This window comes from Musca autumnalis, unplaced genomic scaffold, assembly GCF_047663935.1.
Source record: "Musca autumnalis isolate F117 unplaced genomic scaffold, ASM4766393v1 scaffold_3, whole genome shotgun sequence".
NCBI classification, from domain to species: Eukaryota; Metazoa; Arthropoda; class Insecta; order Diptera; family Muscidae; genus Musca; species Musca autumnalis.
This window is the reverse complement of record NW_027411866.1, coordinates 219,574,672-219,594,768: the sequence shown is the minus strand read 5'-3', so window position 1 is coordinate 219,594,768 and position 20,097 is coordinate 219,574,672. Positions and strand designations below refer to the sequence as shown.

Sequence of the window (20,097 nt, the reverse complement as noted above, 5' to 3'; positions counted from 1 at the left end):
GGTTTTGGCCTCAATCTTCCTCCGAAATGGCTAACATTTGGTATTTAGTTTTCGCTGCGGGTATAAAAGATTCCCCCAGAATTTTGTCGTTATAAGTCCACGCCTTGGAACAATACCTCCCGATTTTCGGTATTTTGAAAGTTGTGGTCTCAATATTCCTCCAAAATGGCTAAAATTTGTTATTTAGTCATGAATTGTGGTATAAAGCTTCCCATATGAAATTTGTCGGTATAGGTCCACACCTTTATATAGCCCCCATAGAAGGGTACCTCCCGATTTTCGGTATTTTGAAGATTGTGGCCTCAATATTCCTCCGAAATGGCTGAAATTTGGTGTTTAGTCATGATTTGTGGTATAAAACTTCCCATATGAAATTTGTCGGTGTAGGTCCACGCCTTCATGTAGCCCCCATAGAACAATACCTCCCGATTTTCGGTATTTTGAAAGTTGTGGTCTCAATATTCCTCCGAAGTGGCTAAAATTTGGTATTTAGTCTTCATTTGGGATATAAAACTTTCCCCCAATATGTTGTTGGTACAGGTCCACGTTGTTGTTGGTGAAGGTTGTGGCCTCAATATTCCTCCGAAATGGCTGAAATGTAGTGTTTAGTCATGATTTGTGGTATAAAACTTCCCATATAAAATTTGTCGATATAGGTCCACGCCTTTATATAGCCCCCATAGACGGGTACCTCCCGATTTTCGGTATTTTGAAGGTTGTGGCCTCAATATTCCTCCGAAATGGCTGAAATTTTGTACTTTGTCTTTGTTGTTGGTATAAAATATTTCCCCAGCAACTTTCCCCCATAGAACGGTGCCTCCCGAATTTCGGTATTTTGAATGTTATGGCAACAATAATCCATCGAAGTGGCTGAAATTCCGTATTAAGTGTTCGTTGGTGTTTTCAAATTTCCCCTCTAAGTTTGTCGGTATAGGTCCACGCCTTCATATAGGTCCACGCCTTGAACATTTGGGGCATGAAACTTTCCATATGAAATTTGTAGGTACAGGTCCACGCCTTAATATAGCCCCCATAGAACGGTACCTCCCGATTTTCGCAATTCTAAAGGTTGTGTTTAAGATCTGCTCTCGAATCGCTTTGATTGTTGGCACCATTGTAGTGGCTGGAGATCCAAAGTGTGTCCTTCGTAATATTTTGCCCAAACTTAGTTTATGTTCACTTAAATGGTACTCGCTATATCTGTTGAACGGAGCAACCGATTTGATCCAAACTTTGGATCCGCTAAAATTTTGGCCAAATGTAGTTTAACTTCAAAAATGGTCCATATCTCCTTAGGGTACCTTCCCCAACAAAGTACAACATTGTTGTTTAAGTGCAGTTTAGTGTCTGTTCGAAGATCCGTTGGAAATCGATATTGATGTCACTCGTTATGGTCCTGTTTATAGCGGTGTTATGTTTTTCGTTGGCAAGTCCATGCTTCCTGACATAGTGGCCCAAAAGCTCTAAGTTATACGGTGACCAAGTGAAATGACTAGTAGACGCGATATCTATCGAAAAGAAATGACTCCCAACATAAGATCCACTTCCGAAATGGACTATATCGATCCATTCCTTCAAGTACTTCCTCCTCCGCAACAATTTTTACATTTTTATCGGAAAGCTCTAATGTCCAAAAAGGACCATAAAATTCTGAATTCTAAAACCCCGCTAAATACATAATTTGTGGGGATAAGGTTGTTGGTTTTGCAGCCGGTATTCGATCCGTCCGTAGATCAAATTTCCAATTCACGTAGACTGAGGGTATAACTCTGTCGACCAACCCGACTGATAATTTTATCATTTTTTTTTTTTTTTTTTTTTTTTGAGAATGTTATACCGGCATTTATGTTTTTCCGAGACATTTTCCAAATTCCCTACAAACATTAAAAATTTCCCAAATCGACATTCCTACTCTTTATCTCCCCACCCAGTATGATAAGAAAACAAAAAAACGTGTTAAAGCTTAAATAAAACTAAGCTTCAAACTGAGTAAACAAAACAATTGTCATTTACGGAAACTTAGTTGACAAAAACAAATGTCAAGGTAATTGGGGTATCAGTTCGTGTGGTGAGTTTTTAAACCAATTTGTAGTGGCAGGGGTGCCACAATTTTTTTAGAGATTACTTAGGCCTTTCTTTCGTTTAAAGAGATCGAAAAATATACAATAGTTTTTTTAATAAGTTATGTCTAATTTTTATTAAAGGGCAATCAATTACCGGAATTCTACAGTATTTTATTGTAATCATCACACTTTAATTTTCTTCGATAAAAATTAATTGTAATAACATTTTGCTACGAATTTCGAATTATAAGAATTATAAGAACAGTAATTATCAATATTTTATTACTATGCAATCGCTTCAATTTACTCGAAATTCCGTGTTATAGGGCCACAAATTATCGTTATCGTATCTATTCCATATAAATGCAATCCCTTTCGCTTCAAATTCCTTCGCCACACAATTTATTTAAATCAAATTTCACTTTTTTCCACAAATTCTATTTCCATTTATCACTCTCGTTCAATGGTCATTGGGTCAGCCTATCAATTAAACAAAAAATAACAGAAATAACTTAGAAAAATCATTTAAATGCATTTTCTTCAATTCAATTTAATTTGTCTTGTATTGTTCAATTTATTGTAATATTTATAGACATATTTATGTCAAATGTATGTACAAATGTCTGTATATAATGCATAAAGAAATAGTTTAAGTTCAGTGAAGCAAAAGATGTAAGTATAGATATTCAAAACGACATGGAATTGAATAGCAATGTGAATAGTCATCTTCGTATTTAATTACAAAGCGATATGTCAATAACGGATAATGTGTGATAAATTGAAATACTAAGCAATGAGGAAATCAGGTTATGGCTTGGAATATGTTTTTGGAAGTAACTACTTAGAACTAAAAATAAATTTCTAAATTTCTTGAATATCACGTTTCTTGATCCATCTTTGACTTGGTTACGGATCCTTGGCTTTCCCATTCTGCGTGTACCACCATGCGTGCCTAATTTATATGTCCTTTCAGTCGGCTCAACATTGCTTATTCTCACTATTTGGCCTAACCAAAGCAATCGCTGTAATTCAATAATTTCAACTATGCCGATGTCTTTCTATAGCCGGTGCAGTTCGGTGTTCATATGAGATCAATAGTCACACTTAAATTTTCGATTTTCTGAAATTTACAAGTGGGGCTCACCCATTAAACGTTTGCATATCGTATGTATAACCTTTTTCTACAGGATATTTAAAAGATCAGACGAAAAGCTTCTCCTTGCCTGAAACCTCTTTTCGTACTAAACTGTTCGTAGAGGTTCATTCATATTTTAACTGTTAGTGTCATCTTATAAAACATGTATGAGCTTTGCCGGAATATCAAATTTAGACATGGCTTGGAATACCTTCCACCATATAGGGGTGTCGAAAACTGCTTTGTAATTGACAAAAGGTGGTATGTGTCGATCTGCATCACTTGTGTATTTTCCAGGATTTGCGGCAGGGTAAATATTTGGGTATGGCTATATTTGTCTTGTATAAAGATGTATTGGTATGGCCAATTATTTCATTGCCATAGGCTTTCATCATTCACACAATATTAGTCCGGTCAAAATAGACATGCGTATAAGGGGGAAAAGCAAAAATTCCCACAAAGCTGAATTTTGGTGGAGAGCTAGGGTTGGCCATTACAAGCCACGTCCTAAAAGTCCCCATCGATCCCATGTGTGCAAAACAAGTTATTCGGGGTCAAAGGTCATTTTTGGAGGCATTATTCAGTTTTTTGAATTTTTCTCAAAAACGGTAAGACTTAGCAAAAGCCGGCTAAAGTAAAAGTTGTAGATTCAATAATTGTCTACAAGAATGGTCTTAAAAAAGACTTACCATTTTCGAGATATCTCGATCTAAAGGTCAAATAAAAAATTAGCCGCGTAAGTACATTATGAGGCGAACCGGTTAAAGTAACGACACTATGTGTTAGATACTTCCGTAAGCTTTCAAACGATACCCACTTTGCAGTAATCGGTTCAGTAGAACCGGGTCTAACCCGGTTTTTAAATTTGGCCTTTCGGGTCTAATAACCGGCAAACCGGATCCGCAACCGTTGAAAATTATACACTTCCGTAATCAGCGCAACAAACCCTACCTACAAAACTTGAAAAAAAATCGGAGAGTTTTCGTTGGGGTCGTTCTCGTTATACATGTGGGTTAAATGGGCTATTTTTGCATAAAATGACTCTAACATTGAATAACTCTACTAAACACACTCCGATTTTGTTGGAATTTTTTTAGAAGATAGGTATAATTTCGCTCTTCAAGAAAATATATATTTTTTGGGAGACAGACCCGATTACTTCGCTTATTTTAGCCGGTTCGTCTGAATATGTGCATATTTCCCTTATAAGTGCATAAAAATCATCTGTTTTTTAGAACAGCTATATCTCAAGAATGGTTCCTTGAAGATAACTTGAAGATAATTTTTCTGTCTACAATATTTTCTTTAGTCACTTTTTGATTAGATCAACCGTTTTCAAAAAATAAATCCGAAAACCTAAAAACCCTTAAATTTTGACCTTTGACCCCCGAATAATTTTTTTGCACACATGGGATCGATGGGGACTTTTAGGACGTTGCTTCTAATGGCAAACCCTAGCTTTCCACCAAAATTCAGCTTTGTGGGAAGTTTTGCTATTTCAATTTCTATACCAGACACTACCTTATATGCAATATGGAGCCCTTTTGTTTGAGGACACAGTGTTGCCTCCTTTCTTGTGGACGGACCACAAGATGCCCAGGTTCCCGTCATCGGATACGCGTTCTCACTTCTAGATAGTGCTAACTATATGATGAATGCTACTTATCAGCGTATCGCTACCGATTTTGAACAGCTCGGCTGGAAATCCATCGGCTCCTACTGCCATATTATTCTTTAGCCGGTTTACTGATATGTTTACCACATCTTCTGGTTTGTATCTATGGTATCTTCGTCGTATTTGTTAGTATTGGATACCAACAGTTTGGAAAACTGCTCGTTCCATATCCTGAACACACTATATGCATCTTTTATCAGATTAATTTGTAGAGACGAGCTACAGGAGGATTTGTTTGTAACAAAGCCATCAGTTTGAGTTTCACACTTTGTTATAATTTTTGGCTCTCGTACATCTCGATTTTTTCACACACTTTTCTCTCTTTTTCCAGCGGAAAAGACGTTTCTCAACTGTCCTTTTCTGCGGAAGTCTCTCTCGTGCGCTTTGATACTGCTTATATAGTAGCCCAATAGGCCACATTCTTCTATTCGGTAGCAGCACGACACTCCTGGTCATACCATGGGTTCCATGGTGGAGGTCTCTGGTATCCAAGTTCGAATGAGGATGGGATAGTTGAGTGGAATATGTTGTGGCTATCTGTTGTGATTGCAACTTACCGATGTCCAACTTCCGTGTTGTGTCTGTTCGTACTTTAGTTGCCAGTATGTACCTTTACTGCATTAATGTAGTGATCCAAGTCGATGTTTGCTTCTTGGATCGATCGTACAACAACACACGCGGTGATTATCTTTCACTGATCACAAAGTGATCAATTCGATTCCTTTTTTGTCTGGTGTTCTTATGCATCTTGAGATGCTTCTGGTACTGCAAACCACTATGTATTTTTCCGCTGCGAAGTCTATCAGCCTCATTCCATTGTCAGACGTTTCACTGTGTAGACTGAATCTCTCAACTGTTGGGCTAAATATATTCTCCATTCGAATTTCCCATTAAAAAAGCCCAGAAAAATTTTAACGTCATGAGCAGGCCATCCAACGGTCATATTTTTCTTCTAAGCGCTCTTAAAATATATGTTTGGTCTGCTCGTTCTTGTCTTCAGAGGGAGCATGAACACAAATAAAACGGATGCTAAACAAGTAAAAAAGTATCAGTCGGCTTTGCCAACAGAGATATACCCTCAGCCTGTGAATATTGAAAAAATCTTTTACCAAAAAAAAAAATATTTACGGGGTTTTCAACATGTTGGGCGTTTGAACCGACAAAAATGTTGATTAGGATTAAAGGTCAAAAGTTTTGCGGAGGAGATACTAAAAGGAATGCATCGACATTAACCATTAAGGAAGTGGATCTCCAGCCACTACATATGGTGTCTATGGGGTTTTTACACCCTTCGGGCTGTTTGCTCAAAAAGTATGGACTTGCCCCTGAAAAAAACTTTTACCATCGTAATTGAGGCAGCGAATGCAAGTTGCTTCAACAAAAACCAAAGTGATTCGATATCAGGTCTTAAAGTGAACTTTTCCGAAATTTTGTGTGGGAGGTACCGGATGGAGTGGACAAATCTAGTCCATATTTGAACCTGATCTATATCTGGTAGATATATTAGAATGTGTAAAGTATGGACCAATTCGGCCACTCCCTTCAAGAGTTACCATAAGAACAATTTTTCCGAACATTTTTGAACTTTTGTGGGGGAGGTACCTGAAGGAGTGGACCGATATGGCTTATCTTCGAATTTAAACTATGTTTGGACAAAATATTACTAAGGCCAAATGTTGGACCTCACGCGGTGTCATAGGGGTTTTTTGCAACTTTCATGCTATTTTCTCAGGAAGTATGGACTTGCCCCAAATAAAACTTGTACCGTCGTATGGAGGGAAGTGAATACAAGTTGCTAAAACAAAAATCAAGGCGATTTGAGAGATGGCCCAAAACTGAACTTCCCGAAATTTTGTGTGGGAGGTACCCGAAGGAGTGGACCGATTGAGTCCATATTGAAACCTTATTTAAATCTGGTACACATTTCGGGATGTGCAAAGTATGGACCAAATCGGTTACTCCCTTCAATAGTTATCGTGCGCACAAATTTTCCGAACATTTTCGAACTTTTGTGTGGGAGGTACCGGAAGCAGTGGTCCGATATAACCCGTCTTCGAACTTAAACTAAGTTAGGGCAAAATATTACGAAAGCCAAAATTTGAACCGAATCGGTTCAACCGTTCGAGAGTTATCGTGCGCTCCAGCCAGTTAGACAGACAGACGGACGGACATTGCTCAATCGACTCTAAATTGTCTGAAACACATTTCGTCCAAACCATTATTTCGATGAGGCACATTTTGCCCGTATGAAAGTGTATATACCCTAGTTAGCATAAATGCTGAGGGTGTAACTTCGCAAGCTTTGCGTCACCTGTAGGGTTTGTTGTGACATTTTTCCTGTATATTATCGGTCTTGTAATTTTAAGGTACATTCCCCGGTGCATAAACTGTTATCTATAAAGAGTCCAACCATTCCAGTTGCAGATTCACAGGTCATAATCCTTAAAACGTTTGCGGAGGTCGCCAACTGTAGAGGGGTTTGTTGTTCACAGTAATTTTTGTAGGGATTGGCTATTAGTCCAATGCCCAACAAATCAACCTACCAAAAGTCGGCAAATAATCTGAAAAACATACATACATATGTTCTATTTTCTATTAACCCCCTGTTTTTGTAACTATTTTTTGTTCGTTCGTCTATATTCGTAATAATTTGGGCATCCATAGCACAGCCACTAGATGACATACAGACCTAATTCTTCGTAGATCTGTTATATATATAATTAAGAATTCCTCATTCAAAAATCAGCGTTTCACATTTGCGCTAAGGCGAGTAAATCGATTTACAAAATTTGACAGTTCGTGTGAGAAAAATATTTTTTTTTACAACCTCTGACCACTCTCCTCCGAACTTCTGACCACCCACCTCCGAACTTCCGACCACCCTCCTCCGAACCTCCGACCAATCTCCAACGAACCACCGAACTACCGACCACCCTTCTCCGAACATCCGACCACTCACCACCGAACATCCAACCAACCTCCTCCGAACCTCCGACCACCCTTCTCCGAACAACGGGCCCTTTTCACCTTCAGTCCACAGCAAGATCAAAACCTGTTCGCTACCACTCACACACGAACACACAAATGGTCGAAAAATAAATAAATTGTTTCTACTCGATTATACTCGATTTTACTTTATTTCGAGCATTTTCACTCCCACTCGTTTCTAATTGCAAAACTTGTACTCTTCAAGTACTCGTAATCCCAAACACTTTTCACTCGCGAGTAAAATCGAGCAAGTCTAAAATATGCTTCGCGATTGACGAACAAAAATAGAGTATACTAGATTTATTTTTTCAACTCGCTCGAGTACTCCCGTTCGAAATCGCTCGAATTTCACTCGCGAGTAGAATTCGAGCTCTGTCACCAAGTACTCCTTCAGCCGGGCAACTTCCTTGTAGATAACCTCATGGATTCCTCACTGACATAGGGCTTGCATATCAATGTCCTCAGCGGAAAGCTGGTTGCACACCGTTACTGCTTTGTGGGACGACAACATTGAGCTTATAATAAGGTGTGTTGCAATGCCTGTTGGGCTGGGCTTTGCTTCATTTTGTTCACTGATGCTGGATTGTAGCCCTTTTAAAAACTGTCGGAACACTCCGGTATCACTGAGCTGATAAGCATGGATACATTGTGATACATTGTCCTTTTTTGGTATTGGCACCAATGTGGCTTTTGTTGCCAATTCGCACTTTGTAGATGTTATTTCCACTTTGCACATCCATTCGTATTTTACCTTGGTGATGTCAAATAGATTGAATGAATCAACGCTCGTACTTCTTCAAAAGTGTTATTAGTTTTGCACAACTTGGCTGACACAACCAGTTAAATGTTTTTCTCCAAAGGGCTTTAGGTTTTAAAACAAAAATCTGAAAAAAATAATTTTAAAAATAAAACACTGTAACAATAATAGTAGATTCTTGCACATTCCGCAACAAAGCATGAGTTTGTCTGAAAGTAAGAAATAAATGAATAATAAAAGCAAAAATTTTTAAACATAAAAAAATGTTAAACCTGTCATATTATTATACCACGCTATAAATCACTTTAAACATAAAATTATTTATTTATGGTGCTAATTAATGAATTTAAACTTTACAAATATTTTCTCCACAAAACGTAAAACATTAACTCATAAAAATTCCAAGATATATAAAAATTCCAAAAATATTTGTCCAGAATTATTGATGTTAATTAAATTAAGAAATAGTTTCTTTTTATTGCCAAACACATGAACCAAATCTAAAAATATATTGTATACAATTTTAGTCTTATGTAAAATGATTTTTTATTTGTGGCCTTTATACCAAACTGCAGTAGTGGTCTATTTTTGAAATTTACTCAAAGACACAACAAAGATCAATTTCAAGTTCAGGGATAAGACAACAGGCCAAACAGCAGCAGCAAAAAATAAACAAAAAAATGAAAATGAAAACATTTATTTTTAAAATCCAAATTTTTTGGTGTAAGAAACGCAGTGTGGATGGTGATGGACTTTGCATCATTCTCAGTTTTGTCTTCTCCTCTTTGAAGTGGTGATGCTGCCATTGCAATTGGAGACAAATTTCTTTTGAAATGATGTGATTTCAAAAGAAATTTGTTTGTCGTTCCAATGAATTCGATTTAAAAGAAGTCCGGGCACTATATGCATATGGATGCAAAGAGGAGGAAACGGCACAAAAAATGTGTTTGTGAAATCTTTCTAAAATGTTTAGATCAGTGTGTCTTCTTGAGTTTATTGCCCTCAATTTATAGTTTGCTGGCGCTCTTTGGTGTTTCCAATTCTTTGTTAATTTATGAATTTAATTTAATGTTGTTTTTTTTCTCCGTCTTCCATCTAAACATCATGTCTGGAGTAATGCATTTTTTATTTGTGTGTACTCGTGTGCATATTTTTTTAAATGAATATTAAGGGAGTGGGGATCAAAGAATCGGAATTTTTTTCTGCAGCAGCTTTATTGCCAATAAATTGACATTAATTGAGTTCAATGCACAGCTTTTTCAGTTAAATTGGATGAGTCTCACAGTAGGCAATCAAGCTGCTGGTCTCTAGTGGACCAAACTTTGATTCAATCATTGAAAGGAATGGATTTTTTTTCTTTGGATATAAGATTCATTTTTATTTTCATTTTTGAGAAACTCAAATGCATAATTAAGAGTTGATAGAGAGAGTATAAGGTTTGCAATAAATGGTAGTAATGGGTGAAGTTTCAATTTTAATTTATTTACTGAATCAACAATAGCCACTCAAATATCACCGTATTGTGTATGTAGCAGAAGATTCAAACGGATAGCATCGACCAACTTTTTACTTTTCTGTTGTTTTTGTAACTCATTTATTTATTTAATTAATGTATCCTATTTATTTTCAAAATTGTATTAATTTCATATATTTCTCTCCTCTCTTTTCATTTCAGCTGATATGAATTCTCGCCAATTAACCAGATTTCTAAACATTTCCAGAAAATACAAGTGATTCTTCATTTTTTTCTCACCCTACCACCTTGCCCACCGAAACATTTTTCATAATTTTTCTCTTAACTTCGAGACTTTCAAACTGCCGCTGCTGCCATGTATAAGTTATTGGTCGGCTTAAAAAGTTATCTAAAATGGCAGGATATACAAACGGATAATACAATATTTCGTTTGCATAATTCCTTTACCACAGTCCTGTTGTTGACATGCAGTTTAATTATTACTGCGACCCAATTTGTCGGTCAACCGATCAGCTGTATAGTTAATGGCATACCAACACATGTGGTCAATACATTCTGTTGGATTCATAGTACGTTTACAATGCCGGATGCTTTTCGTAGACAGGTATGTATATCTCAATATTTTTGTTGGTTAATTAAGGTATCAAAAATGTTCAAATCTCAAAATTGAGGATCACTTCTAATTTTTGCAAAAAAATGAATCTTCCTCTTAACCAATAATCAACAAAGTACAATGAGAAACTTCTCTCACATTGAAAAGTGCCGTCTGAATCCTAAACCTAAAAGTTTCACATAGATACAATCTTAATAAAAATAATCAAGAAATTCGCTGAGGAGTTTAACCAGCGCTGAAAATTTGTAACAATCCAATGTTCTGATCTTAGTCGTGTTCATTTATGTGCCTGAGGTTACCAAACTTTACCCGCAAAGTGTTCCCTTACTTTGAAAAGCATACAATATATATGAGAGAAGTTCACCACTTTTTGCCACTGTTACCATTTTTAAAAGTAAAGGAACAGACCACTTATCTCCTATCAGAGATACACAGATGTTGATACCAGATTTGCTAGGGCACTCTGGAGAACAGAAAACAAGAGGTGAAAAGTTGTGATGATCCAACGATTTGAACGATATAACTCTGGTAACGGACATTATTGAGAATTTTGGAGGAGATAAAACCAGAAATATCGCCCAACGTAAGGCCCGAACCCACCACTCTGAAATAAAAATGTTCATAATACACCGCCTTGGGAAGCCGGATCAAAAGGTAGGGAATTTCGGAGAAGGCGTAACTAGAAAGCAGGATATTCGCATAAATGAAAATGGTGTCTAGTGTGGGGCCAGTTATCTCGAGATTTAAGAAAAATTAAGTTTTAGCAATCAAATGAATCGCCGACAGAAAACAATCGAAAGCTTCTCAGGCATAAAAAATTGACAGAGTTTCACATAACTGTAATACTCATAAAAGGTAAAGTGGTGAAAAGTAGTGATAATCCAACGTTCTGATTGTATCTTCAACCAGAGTTTAATAATTTCTGGTGTTGGACAAGCTAGCAAACTTTGGAGCAAACAGTTCCCCTGGAGATTTAAGAATTAAAATTGTGGCGATACAAGCTTCTGAGTCTGTCTCCTATCAGAGTTTGCTACCTTCCGGTAGCGGACGTGCTAGCGAACTTCAAAGGAGATAGAACCAGAATGGCGCCCAAAGTGGGGATCGAAATGCTCATCCTAAACCAGCTGCATAGCTGGGCCAGATGATAGAGAATTGTGCAGGCGACAAGGTATTCACATAAGTAAAATGGCGCCCAACTTGAAACCGAATCCAAGGACGTCATATTACCTTTGTTCCTTTACTTTTTTAATGGTAAAAGTGGTAAAAGAGAAAACTGTCAAAATTGCTCTCTCATGACCAGTTTTACCAGAAAAGCAATGTCAAAAAGAAACATAAAAATTTACTTTTCCTTTTTTATGTTATTTTGTTTTCCTTCATTGTCACATAATCGTCAAACAAATGTCGAAAGGCATTTTTGCTCTCTCCTCTCCCTCTCTCTTAAAAATTGCTTCCAGTTTTACCACTTCTTGGAGTTAAGGAACGCTTTGTAGGTTAAAAATGGTAACAAATGGTAAAAATGGTAACCTAAGTTACGTTAAATGAAATGGCGCCCAACGTTAAATTTCTTTCTTGGGTAGACATAGCCAGAATGCAACCTATTCCGAACCCATAAAACTGAGATTAAGAGTCTTATGCGTACTCAACTGAACTAACCGGGCTAACTAGCGAACTTTACAGGAGTCAGAAGCAGATGGGCAAATCGAAAGATGAATGAAACGGCATCCAAGATGAAATTGATATTAACAAAACGAGATTAGGAGTCTCAAGCTTAGCCAAATACGCTAGCCGGGCTAATGGTTAGCAAACTCTGGATGAGACAGAACCAAAATTTTGAATCGTCAATTAAATGAAATGGCGCCCAACGTAGAATTGAATTCTTGGAGAGACATAGACAAAACTCAGGTTATTCACATTAATGAAATGGCGACCAACGTGAAGGTTAAGCCATTACCCTGAAGGGTAACCCTAAATGTAAATGATATAGCGCCCAAAGTGGAATTGATATTTACAAAAATAATATGGCGTCTAAGGTGGAGCCGAACCCTAGATCCTCATATTTTGAGTTTCATGCTCAACCAGCTGAGCAAGCTCAATGATAACGAACTCTACAGGAGACAGAAGGGGGAATTGTAAATTAAATAAAATAGCGCCTAACGTGGAATTGAATTCGTAGGAAGACGTAGTCACATGTAAGGCTATTCCGAACCCTTAACCCTGAGATTAAGAGTCTAATGTTTAACAATGTGAGCTAACCGGGCCAAATTGAAGCGAGACAGAACCAAAAGGGTGTGTCGTAATCTAAATGAAATTTCGCCAAACGTGAATTGATATTCACATGAATAAAAAGTGCACAACGTGGAACCATACCCATGACCCTGAGGTTAGTGGTATCATGCTCAACTAACTGAGCTAGCCGTGCTAACGGGTAACGAACTACGCAGAAGTCAGAACTAGAATGATGAATCATCAGTTAAATGAAACGGCGCCCAACGTAGAATTGAATTCTTGAGACATAGCCAGAAGGTAGTATGTTCCGTTAAATGAAATGGCAGACAACGTGGCGCCGAATTGAGATTAAAAGACTGAGCCAGCCGCTCCAAAAGGTCCTGGAAACAGGACCAGATTGGTAAATCATCAGTTAAATGAAATTACAACAGTATATGTAATCTTTAAGAGACATAGCCAGAAATCATGGGTGCCACCTTGGTGCAATGGTATACACACCCGCCTTGCACAAAGATGGTCGTGGGTTCGATTCCCCGGCCAGGCAACATCAAATTTTCAACGGTGGCAAAATACCCCTCAGTAATGTTGGTGACATTTCCTGAATATTTCAGTCATGTAAAACTTCTCTGCAAAGTGGTGTTTTAAGACACGCCGTTCGGACTCGGCGATAAACAATAGGTCCCATATCATGGAGCTAATATGAATCGGGGTGCACTCGTTGATATGAGAGAAGTCTCCCTTGTCCCGTCTAGGATGTTTGTGGAACAATTATTATAGCCAGAATGCATGATATTATTACGTATAAATAAAACGTCGCCCAACCCGTGATCCCCGTACTCAACTAAATGGGCTAAGCGGGCTAAAGGGTAGCGAACTCTGAAAGAAACAATGCCAGAATGGTGAATCGTCAGTTAAATTAAATTATCTCCAACATAGAATTGAATTCTTGAAAGGACATAGCCAGAAAACAGGATATTTTACATACATAACTGAATAGAAGCAAAGAAAATTCAATACCAAATTTCAGCCATTTTGGTGGAATATTGAAGACACAATATTCAAAATACCGAAAGTCGGGAGGTACCTTTCCATGGGGGCTATATGAAGGCGTGGACCTATACCGATAAATCTTGAGTATACCCAACCAAGTCTCACTACCAAATTTCAGCCATTTCCGAGGAAAATTGAGGCCACAATCTTCAAAATACCGAAAATCGGGAAGTACCGTTCTATCGGGACTATATGAAGGCGTGGACCTATACGACAAATTTAAAGAGGAAAGTTGAGAACCCCCAACGATGTCTAAATACCAAATTTCAGCCATTTTGGAGGAAAGTTGAGGACACCAAACTTCAGCCATTTCGGAGCAATATTGAGGCCACAACGTTCAAAATACCGTTCTATGGGGGCTATATGAAGGCATGGACCGATACCGACAAAATTCTGGGGAGAAAGTTTTATACCTCCAACGTAGACTAAGTACCAAATTTCAGCCATATCGGTGTGATAATGAAGCTAAAACCTTCAAAATACCGAAAATCGGGAGGTACCGTTCTATGGGGGCTATATGAAGGCGTGGACCGATACCGACAAAATTGTGGGAGAAAGTTATATACCCTCAACGAAGACTAAGTACCACATTTCAGCCATATCGGTGTGATAATGAAGCTATAACCTTCAAAATACCGAAAATCGGGAGGTACCGTTCTATGGGGGCTATATGAAGGCGTGGGCCGATACCGACAAAATTCTAGGGGAAAGTTTTATACCCTAAAAGAAGACTAAGTGCCAAATTTCAGTCATTTCGGTGTGATAATAAAGCTAATACCTTCAAAATACCGAAAATCGGGTGGTTCCAAGGGGGCTATATCAAAACGTGGACCGATGTAGCCCATTTTTAATACCAACTATCCTGCAAGTAATAAAAACTTCTGTACCAAATATTGAATCTCTATCTTTAAAATTGCTAGCTGTATCTTGATTTCAACAGACAGACGGACGGACAGACGGACATGGTTAAATCGACATATATATACTTTATAGGGTCTCCGACGAATATTTCGATGTGTTACAAACGGAATGACAAATTTAATTCTACCCTCCATATGGTGGAGGGTAAAAAAATACACGTTTTACTCGCATATATCGACTGGCCTTTTCTCGTAGTGACCCTCCATCAGTCTGTGCCATAAGTCGGGTGCCTAACCCCCTATGTTGGGAGCGATCATGCCGCAGTGTGGTAAGCATGTCCACCTTGCATTAAGTTGGTATGCGTTTCAATCCCTGATTAGAATATCAAAATTTTCGCCGGTAGCGCCCAACGTGGATCCGTATACGTGACACTGAGATAAAAAGTGTCATGCGCAACCAACTGAGTTAGACGGCCCAAATCTACAGAACCAAATGGTTGATCGTCAGAATGGCACCCAACATGAAATTGATTCCTAAGACTAAGCTAGTAGGGCCACATTTTTTCCTTAGGACCACTGAAATATGAAAAATACACGTTTTACTCGCCTATATCGACTGGCCTTTTCTCGTAGTGACCCTCGCTCAGTCTGCGCCATAAATCAGGTGCCTAACCCCCTATGTTGAGAGCGATCGTGCCGCAGTGGTAAGCACCTCCGCCTAGAATTAAGAAGGTATGCGTTTCAATCCCTGATCAGAATATCCAAATTTTCGCCGGTAGCAAATCCCCTCAGTGCAATGTTCGCTTACATTTCCTGAGTATTTCAGCCATGGAAAACTCTATAAGTGACACGCCGTTCGGTAGGTCCCATAAAAAGTCAATAAAAAGTAGGTCCCATGTTATAGATCAAGTTTGATGGTATGGCTATATGTCTAAATTCAGTTTAAGCGCTTTTGGAGAATCGTTTCGAAATTTTTACCGATTTGATTTCTATAATATACTTTTTGCGTGGGCAGGTCCATACTTTTTGAGATATTGATACGAAAGCTCAAAAAAACACACTTACTAACATGGATGTTGAGTACGATAACTTTTGGAGAGAGTAATCAATTTGGTCCAAACTTTGTACATTGCAATATTTCTTTCAAACTTTTATTCGAAAATAGGCTATCGATTCAGACCTTCTGCTACCTCCTCCACAAAAGTTCAACGAATTTCGATTAAGTACACTTTATGAACATATCATATCGGTCAATCCCCTAGAGAATTTTCATAGCTACAAAATTTTCTTTAGCCCCATTTCGATAGGACTTGTGGTTTCCAAGCAAAATCGCGAAAACCTAAAATAAACCTAAAAATGTGAATTTTGACCGCGATTTATTTAAAAATCCCTCCAGCTATTTTTTTTTTCTTTTTTTTTTTTTTTTGATTTTTCTCACCTATGAACATTTCTGTTTCAAAATCCGCAAAAACTTACAAGGTGTAAGTAAGCGGGTTTCACATAAAGTTATTTAATGCGGTTCATGTATGAACTTGTTCAATAAGGTAGCGATACAGTCAATGCATTGTCCCAATTTGAACTTCTATATCTCAATAATGGTAAAACCTATGAAGTTATCATAAAGGACAACATTGTAGAGAATTTTCATAGCTACAGCATTTTCTTTAGTCTCATTTTGATAGGACTTGCCGTTTCCAAGCAAAATCGGGAAAACCTAAAACACCCCTAAAAATGTCAACTTGAATCGCGATTTATTTAAAAAGCGCTCCGGCGATTTTTTTCTGTTTTTATTTTTCTCATCTATGAACATTGCAGTTTCAGAATCCGCAAAAACTTCCCAGGTGTAAGTACCTTCCGTTTGAAGTTGCTTCAAGAGCACAGTGAAATAGGGGTTTTAAGTATGGATTATATTTTGGATATGTCAGACAACAATATAAATTTTGGGCCCAAAAGTTCTAAATTGTTGCAGAGATCAGATTTTTTAAGGCAGGTAGTCTTTGTGTTTTCTGTTACATACAAACCCACAAACATCCCAGAAGGCACAAGAAAACTTATCTCATATAAATGAGTGCAATCCCTTTCATATTAACTCAATGGGAAATGGTATCTACCTTTTATCGTCTAGTCCGAAAGACGTGTCTTAATACGTCTAAAGAAGTTTTTCATGGCTAAAATATCCAAAAAATTGTCCATACATCACGCTAAGGAGTATGTTTGTCATTGTCACCAAGGTGGCGCCAAATTGTTCCCTATTGTAACGGTACAATTTCATGTAGAATTATCAAATTCTCAGCTCTAATCTAGCACTTTGGTCTTGGATCTTATAAAAATGTCCACATTTGGCAGGCCTTGTGGTTCCCAAGACTTCTATTGTCACCTACGAAAAGCAAACAAGCAAGGAATACTCCTGATATTCGTTATCTGTCTTTTCATAGTCATGAGGCTGAGGTTTTTTTTATCTGTCGACAAAGCTCACTGATTCTTTGTTACTTATTATATATAACATTTCTCCATTAGCCGTTATTTCTCTCTAGAATAAAACTTTCACCTCCCTAAATTTGAGAAATGCATCTCCTGAAGTATTGAAAAATTAATCAAATACAAAAACATACCGAACACACTTTGAAAATATTCAATTTCATTGGTGTCAAGTTTCCTTGAGAGTTCACTAATCAAATCTAAACGATGTTTTATCAGATGAAGGAAATATTCAAAACATTCCTTTCTTATACATTCATGTACACAGCCTATAAAAACTATACCACAAAATCAAAAAAAAAACATCATCCCACAAATTAAGGTAGAAGTAGTTCAACTAACTACGAAGCATTCAACAAGAGCGCATTCACCACACAAAAACATATCCTATTACCAATTCTTGGAAAATTTCATTCGACTGTGTGGTTCCACACATGACGAGCAGTGGATGACAAGATGAAGGGCCAGTTAAACGATTGTTTAGGCTTTAAACATTAACACAAAAGGGAAAGAAAGCAAGAACGAACAACTAACGAACTAACTACAGCAGCAACCGTAAACCGCAAACATCCTTCACAAAGATACTCAAATTGCTAGCCGCTTAGCTAGCTGGCAATGTGTGATGGATATTGTTTTTTATATCATTTGAAATATAATTAAAACTCGATACCGCCTTATTTTGCTTAAATCAAAATCAAAGAGAGGCAGAGAAAAAAACATGGGGCGTAACAAAGTTGTCTGCGCATAAATTAAAGTTTGGCTGCCACAAGGCTATGACCATGATGGCTGGCTGCTGTTTCCTTTTTGCTGGAATTCCCAATATGTATTCACTTTTCCAGGAGTTTCAAGCTGCACATGTGTGGAGCAAGCTCTTCGACCACCATTTACCGTACTGTGTGCGCGGATTTAGTATTTGTCTTTCGTTTTGCAATTTTATGATGTTTAATAATTCATGAAATGCACTTCTTGTGTTTTGTATTTGCACAACATTCGCCATACTCGAAAATAATCGCAGCAATAAATGTGAACATGCCCCAATGCAGTCGAGAGTCTCGTCCAGCATGCATATATATTATGGACTTTGGTGGGTCTCAATGTCGTCGTCGTCGACGCGTCACGTCATCATAGTCTTGAAGTTCAACGGAATTTTTAATTGCATGGCGATCAAACCGTTTAGTTGTAGTTAGTTGTTCATGCGGGTGGGGATACTTTTTGAAGACAAAAAAATGGGTTCCATTCTTTTTGGTATTTTTGCACAGGAATCCATCAGTGTTTTCTTTTGTTTTTATTCACATGGCATGTCGTATGTATGTGTCTTTAAATTGCAGATGTTTTTTCGGTGATGATCACAAACAATTGCCGAGAGTACAATTGTTAAAAAGGGGGAAATTTAAATATAAAGTCGGAACCGAAATGTTCTTTGAATTTCTTGAAGTAAATGGAAGTCTAAAGCCCTGGGTACATAAGCAGTCTCGTCTGCTTGCCTTGCTTGCTTAATTCAATTCTGACATAATACAAATAAAAGAATAAAGAAGAAAAGGGCAACCTAGTTCGAAATTGGCTCGGCCTTCTTTATTCTTTTATAAGAAGCAAGCAAGGCAAGCAGGCGAGACTGCTTATGTACCCAGCCCTTAAAGATGTTTTCTTTGAACGACTCACAGGTATATGGAAATAAAAACAAAATACTAAACATATTTTGATAAAGGCATTGTAACTATATAGACATGTATGTATATTGTAGTTGCAACCATATACATGGTTACATAGACTATAATATTGTTGTAGGCAATTTTATATAATTTGAAAACATATGATGACTGAATCATTTTAGAGAGGCATAGTAAATAATTAGACTTTAAAAGTGTGACAGTAACCATATATACACACAGTTACATATAATATGGTTGTAGGCAAAATAGGTCTTTTCAGAATTTGGCGTAAGTAGAATATCTTTTCGATAGTTAATTTGTGAAATATTGGGCCACATTCTTGTGATCTAATTATTTCATTGATTTAAACATCGACCTTCCAATTTTCGGATTAAATGTCCGAATTCGCGGCATGAAAAACGTGGTAGTTAGCAGTACCAGATACAATCACCTCGAGGTCACAAAAAGTCACTTGGCTGTCACTAGGTCAAGTTACAATAAACTAAATCCATAATTTTGATCAATACTTTGTTAGGGGAAGTGTTCGCAACCAATTGCAAGTGGAGATAAAGTACTAACACAACGCGAATGCTTATCATCGGAATGCTGTAATCTCAAAAGACAACCACAACACAATCCTCTCTTACTCAATTGCTTGATGCAAAAAATTAAAGAGATTCAACAGGAAAAGTGAAAAATACACGGGAATGAATTAAGCAAAATGTATGTGATTCAGAATGCAGTGGAAAGAACACTTTTCCAAAAAGTTGGCGTCCCACAGTAGCGGTATAAAAAAAAATTTAAAAAAAAACTTAAAGAGATAAATTTTTTCTCAATTTGGAGCTTATTTTACTCCCACTCGAAGACAAGCAAAGCATATGCTCTCGTATTCGAATGGCATAGAAAAATAGAGTATACTAATTTTTTTTTAATTGCAGGTGTACTTTCGCTGGAATTCGAGTAGAGAGTGCAGTTCGTATATCGGAGTTATGGTTAAAATAGAGATTAACCTTTCCGAACAGTTCTAAACTACATTTGGACGATATCCATTTCAGACTATTTGATGTGGATTTAATTATGTCGATTTAATTGAATTGGTCCAAACTTTACACCTCGAAGTTTAATATTT

At 37.4% G+C, this 20,097-nt stretch overlaps 1 protein-coding gene across 2 annotated transcripts in view; it reads left to right on the top strand.

The window, feature by feature from the left end:
• Positions 1–20,097, top strand: part of ogre (optic ganglion reduced) — a 98,631-nt gene that overhangs the window by 59,352 nt on the left and 19,182 nt on the right. For both annotated transcript variants that reach the window (XM_073976888.1, XM_073976889.1), the window contains exon 2: positions 10,294–10,696. In XM_073976888.1, the coding sequence (XP_073832989.1) occupies positions 10,448–10,696 (249 nt within the window). In that variant the 5' untranslated portion in view covers positions 10,294–10,447. The remainder of the gene's footprint in view (positions 1–10,293; positions 10,697–20,097) is intronic.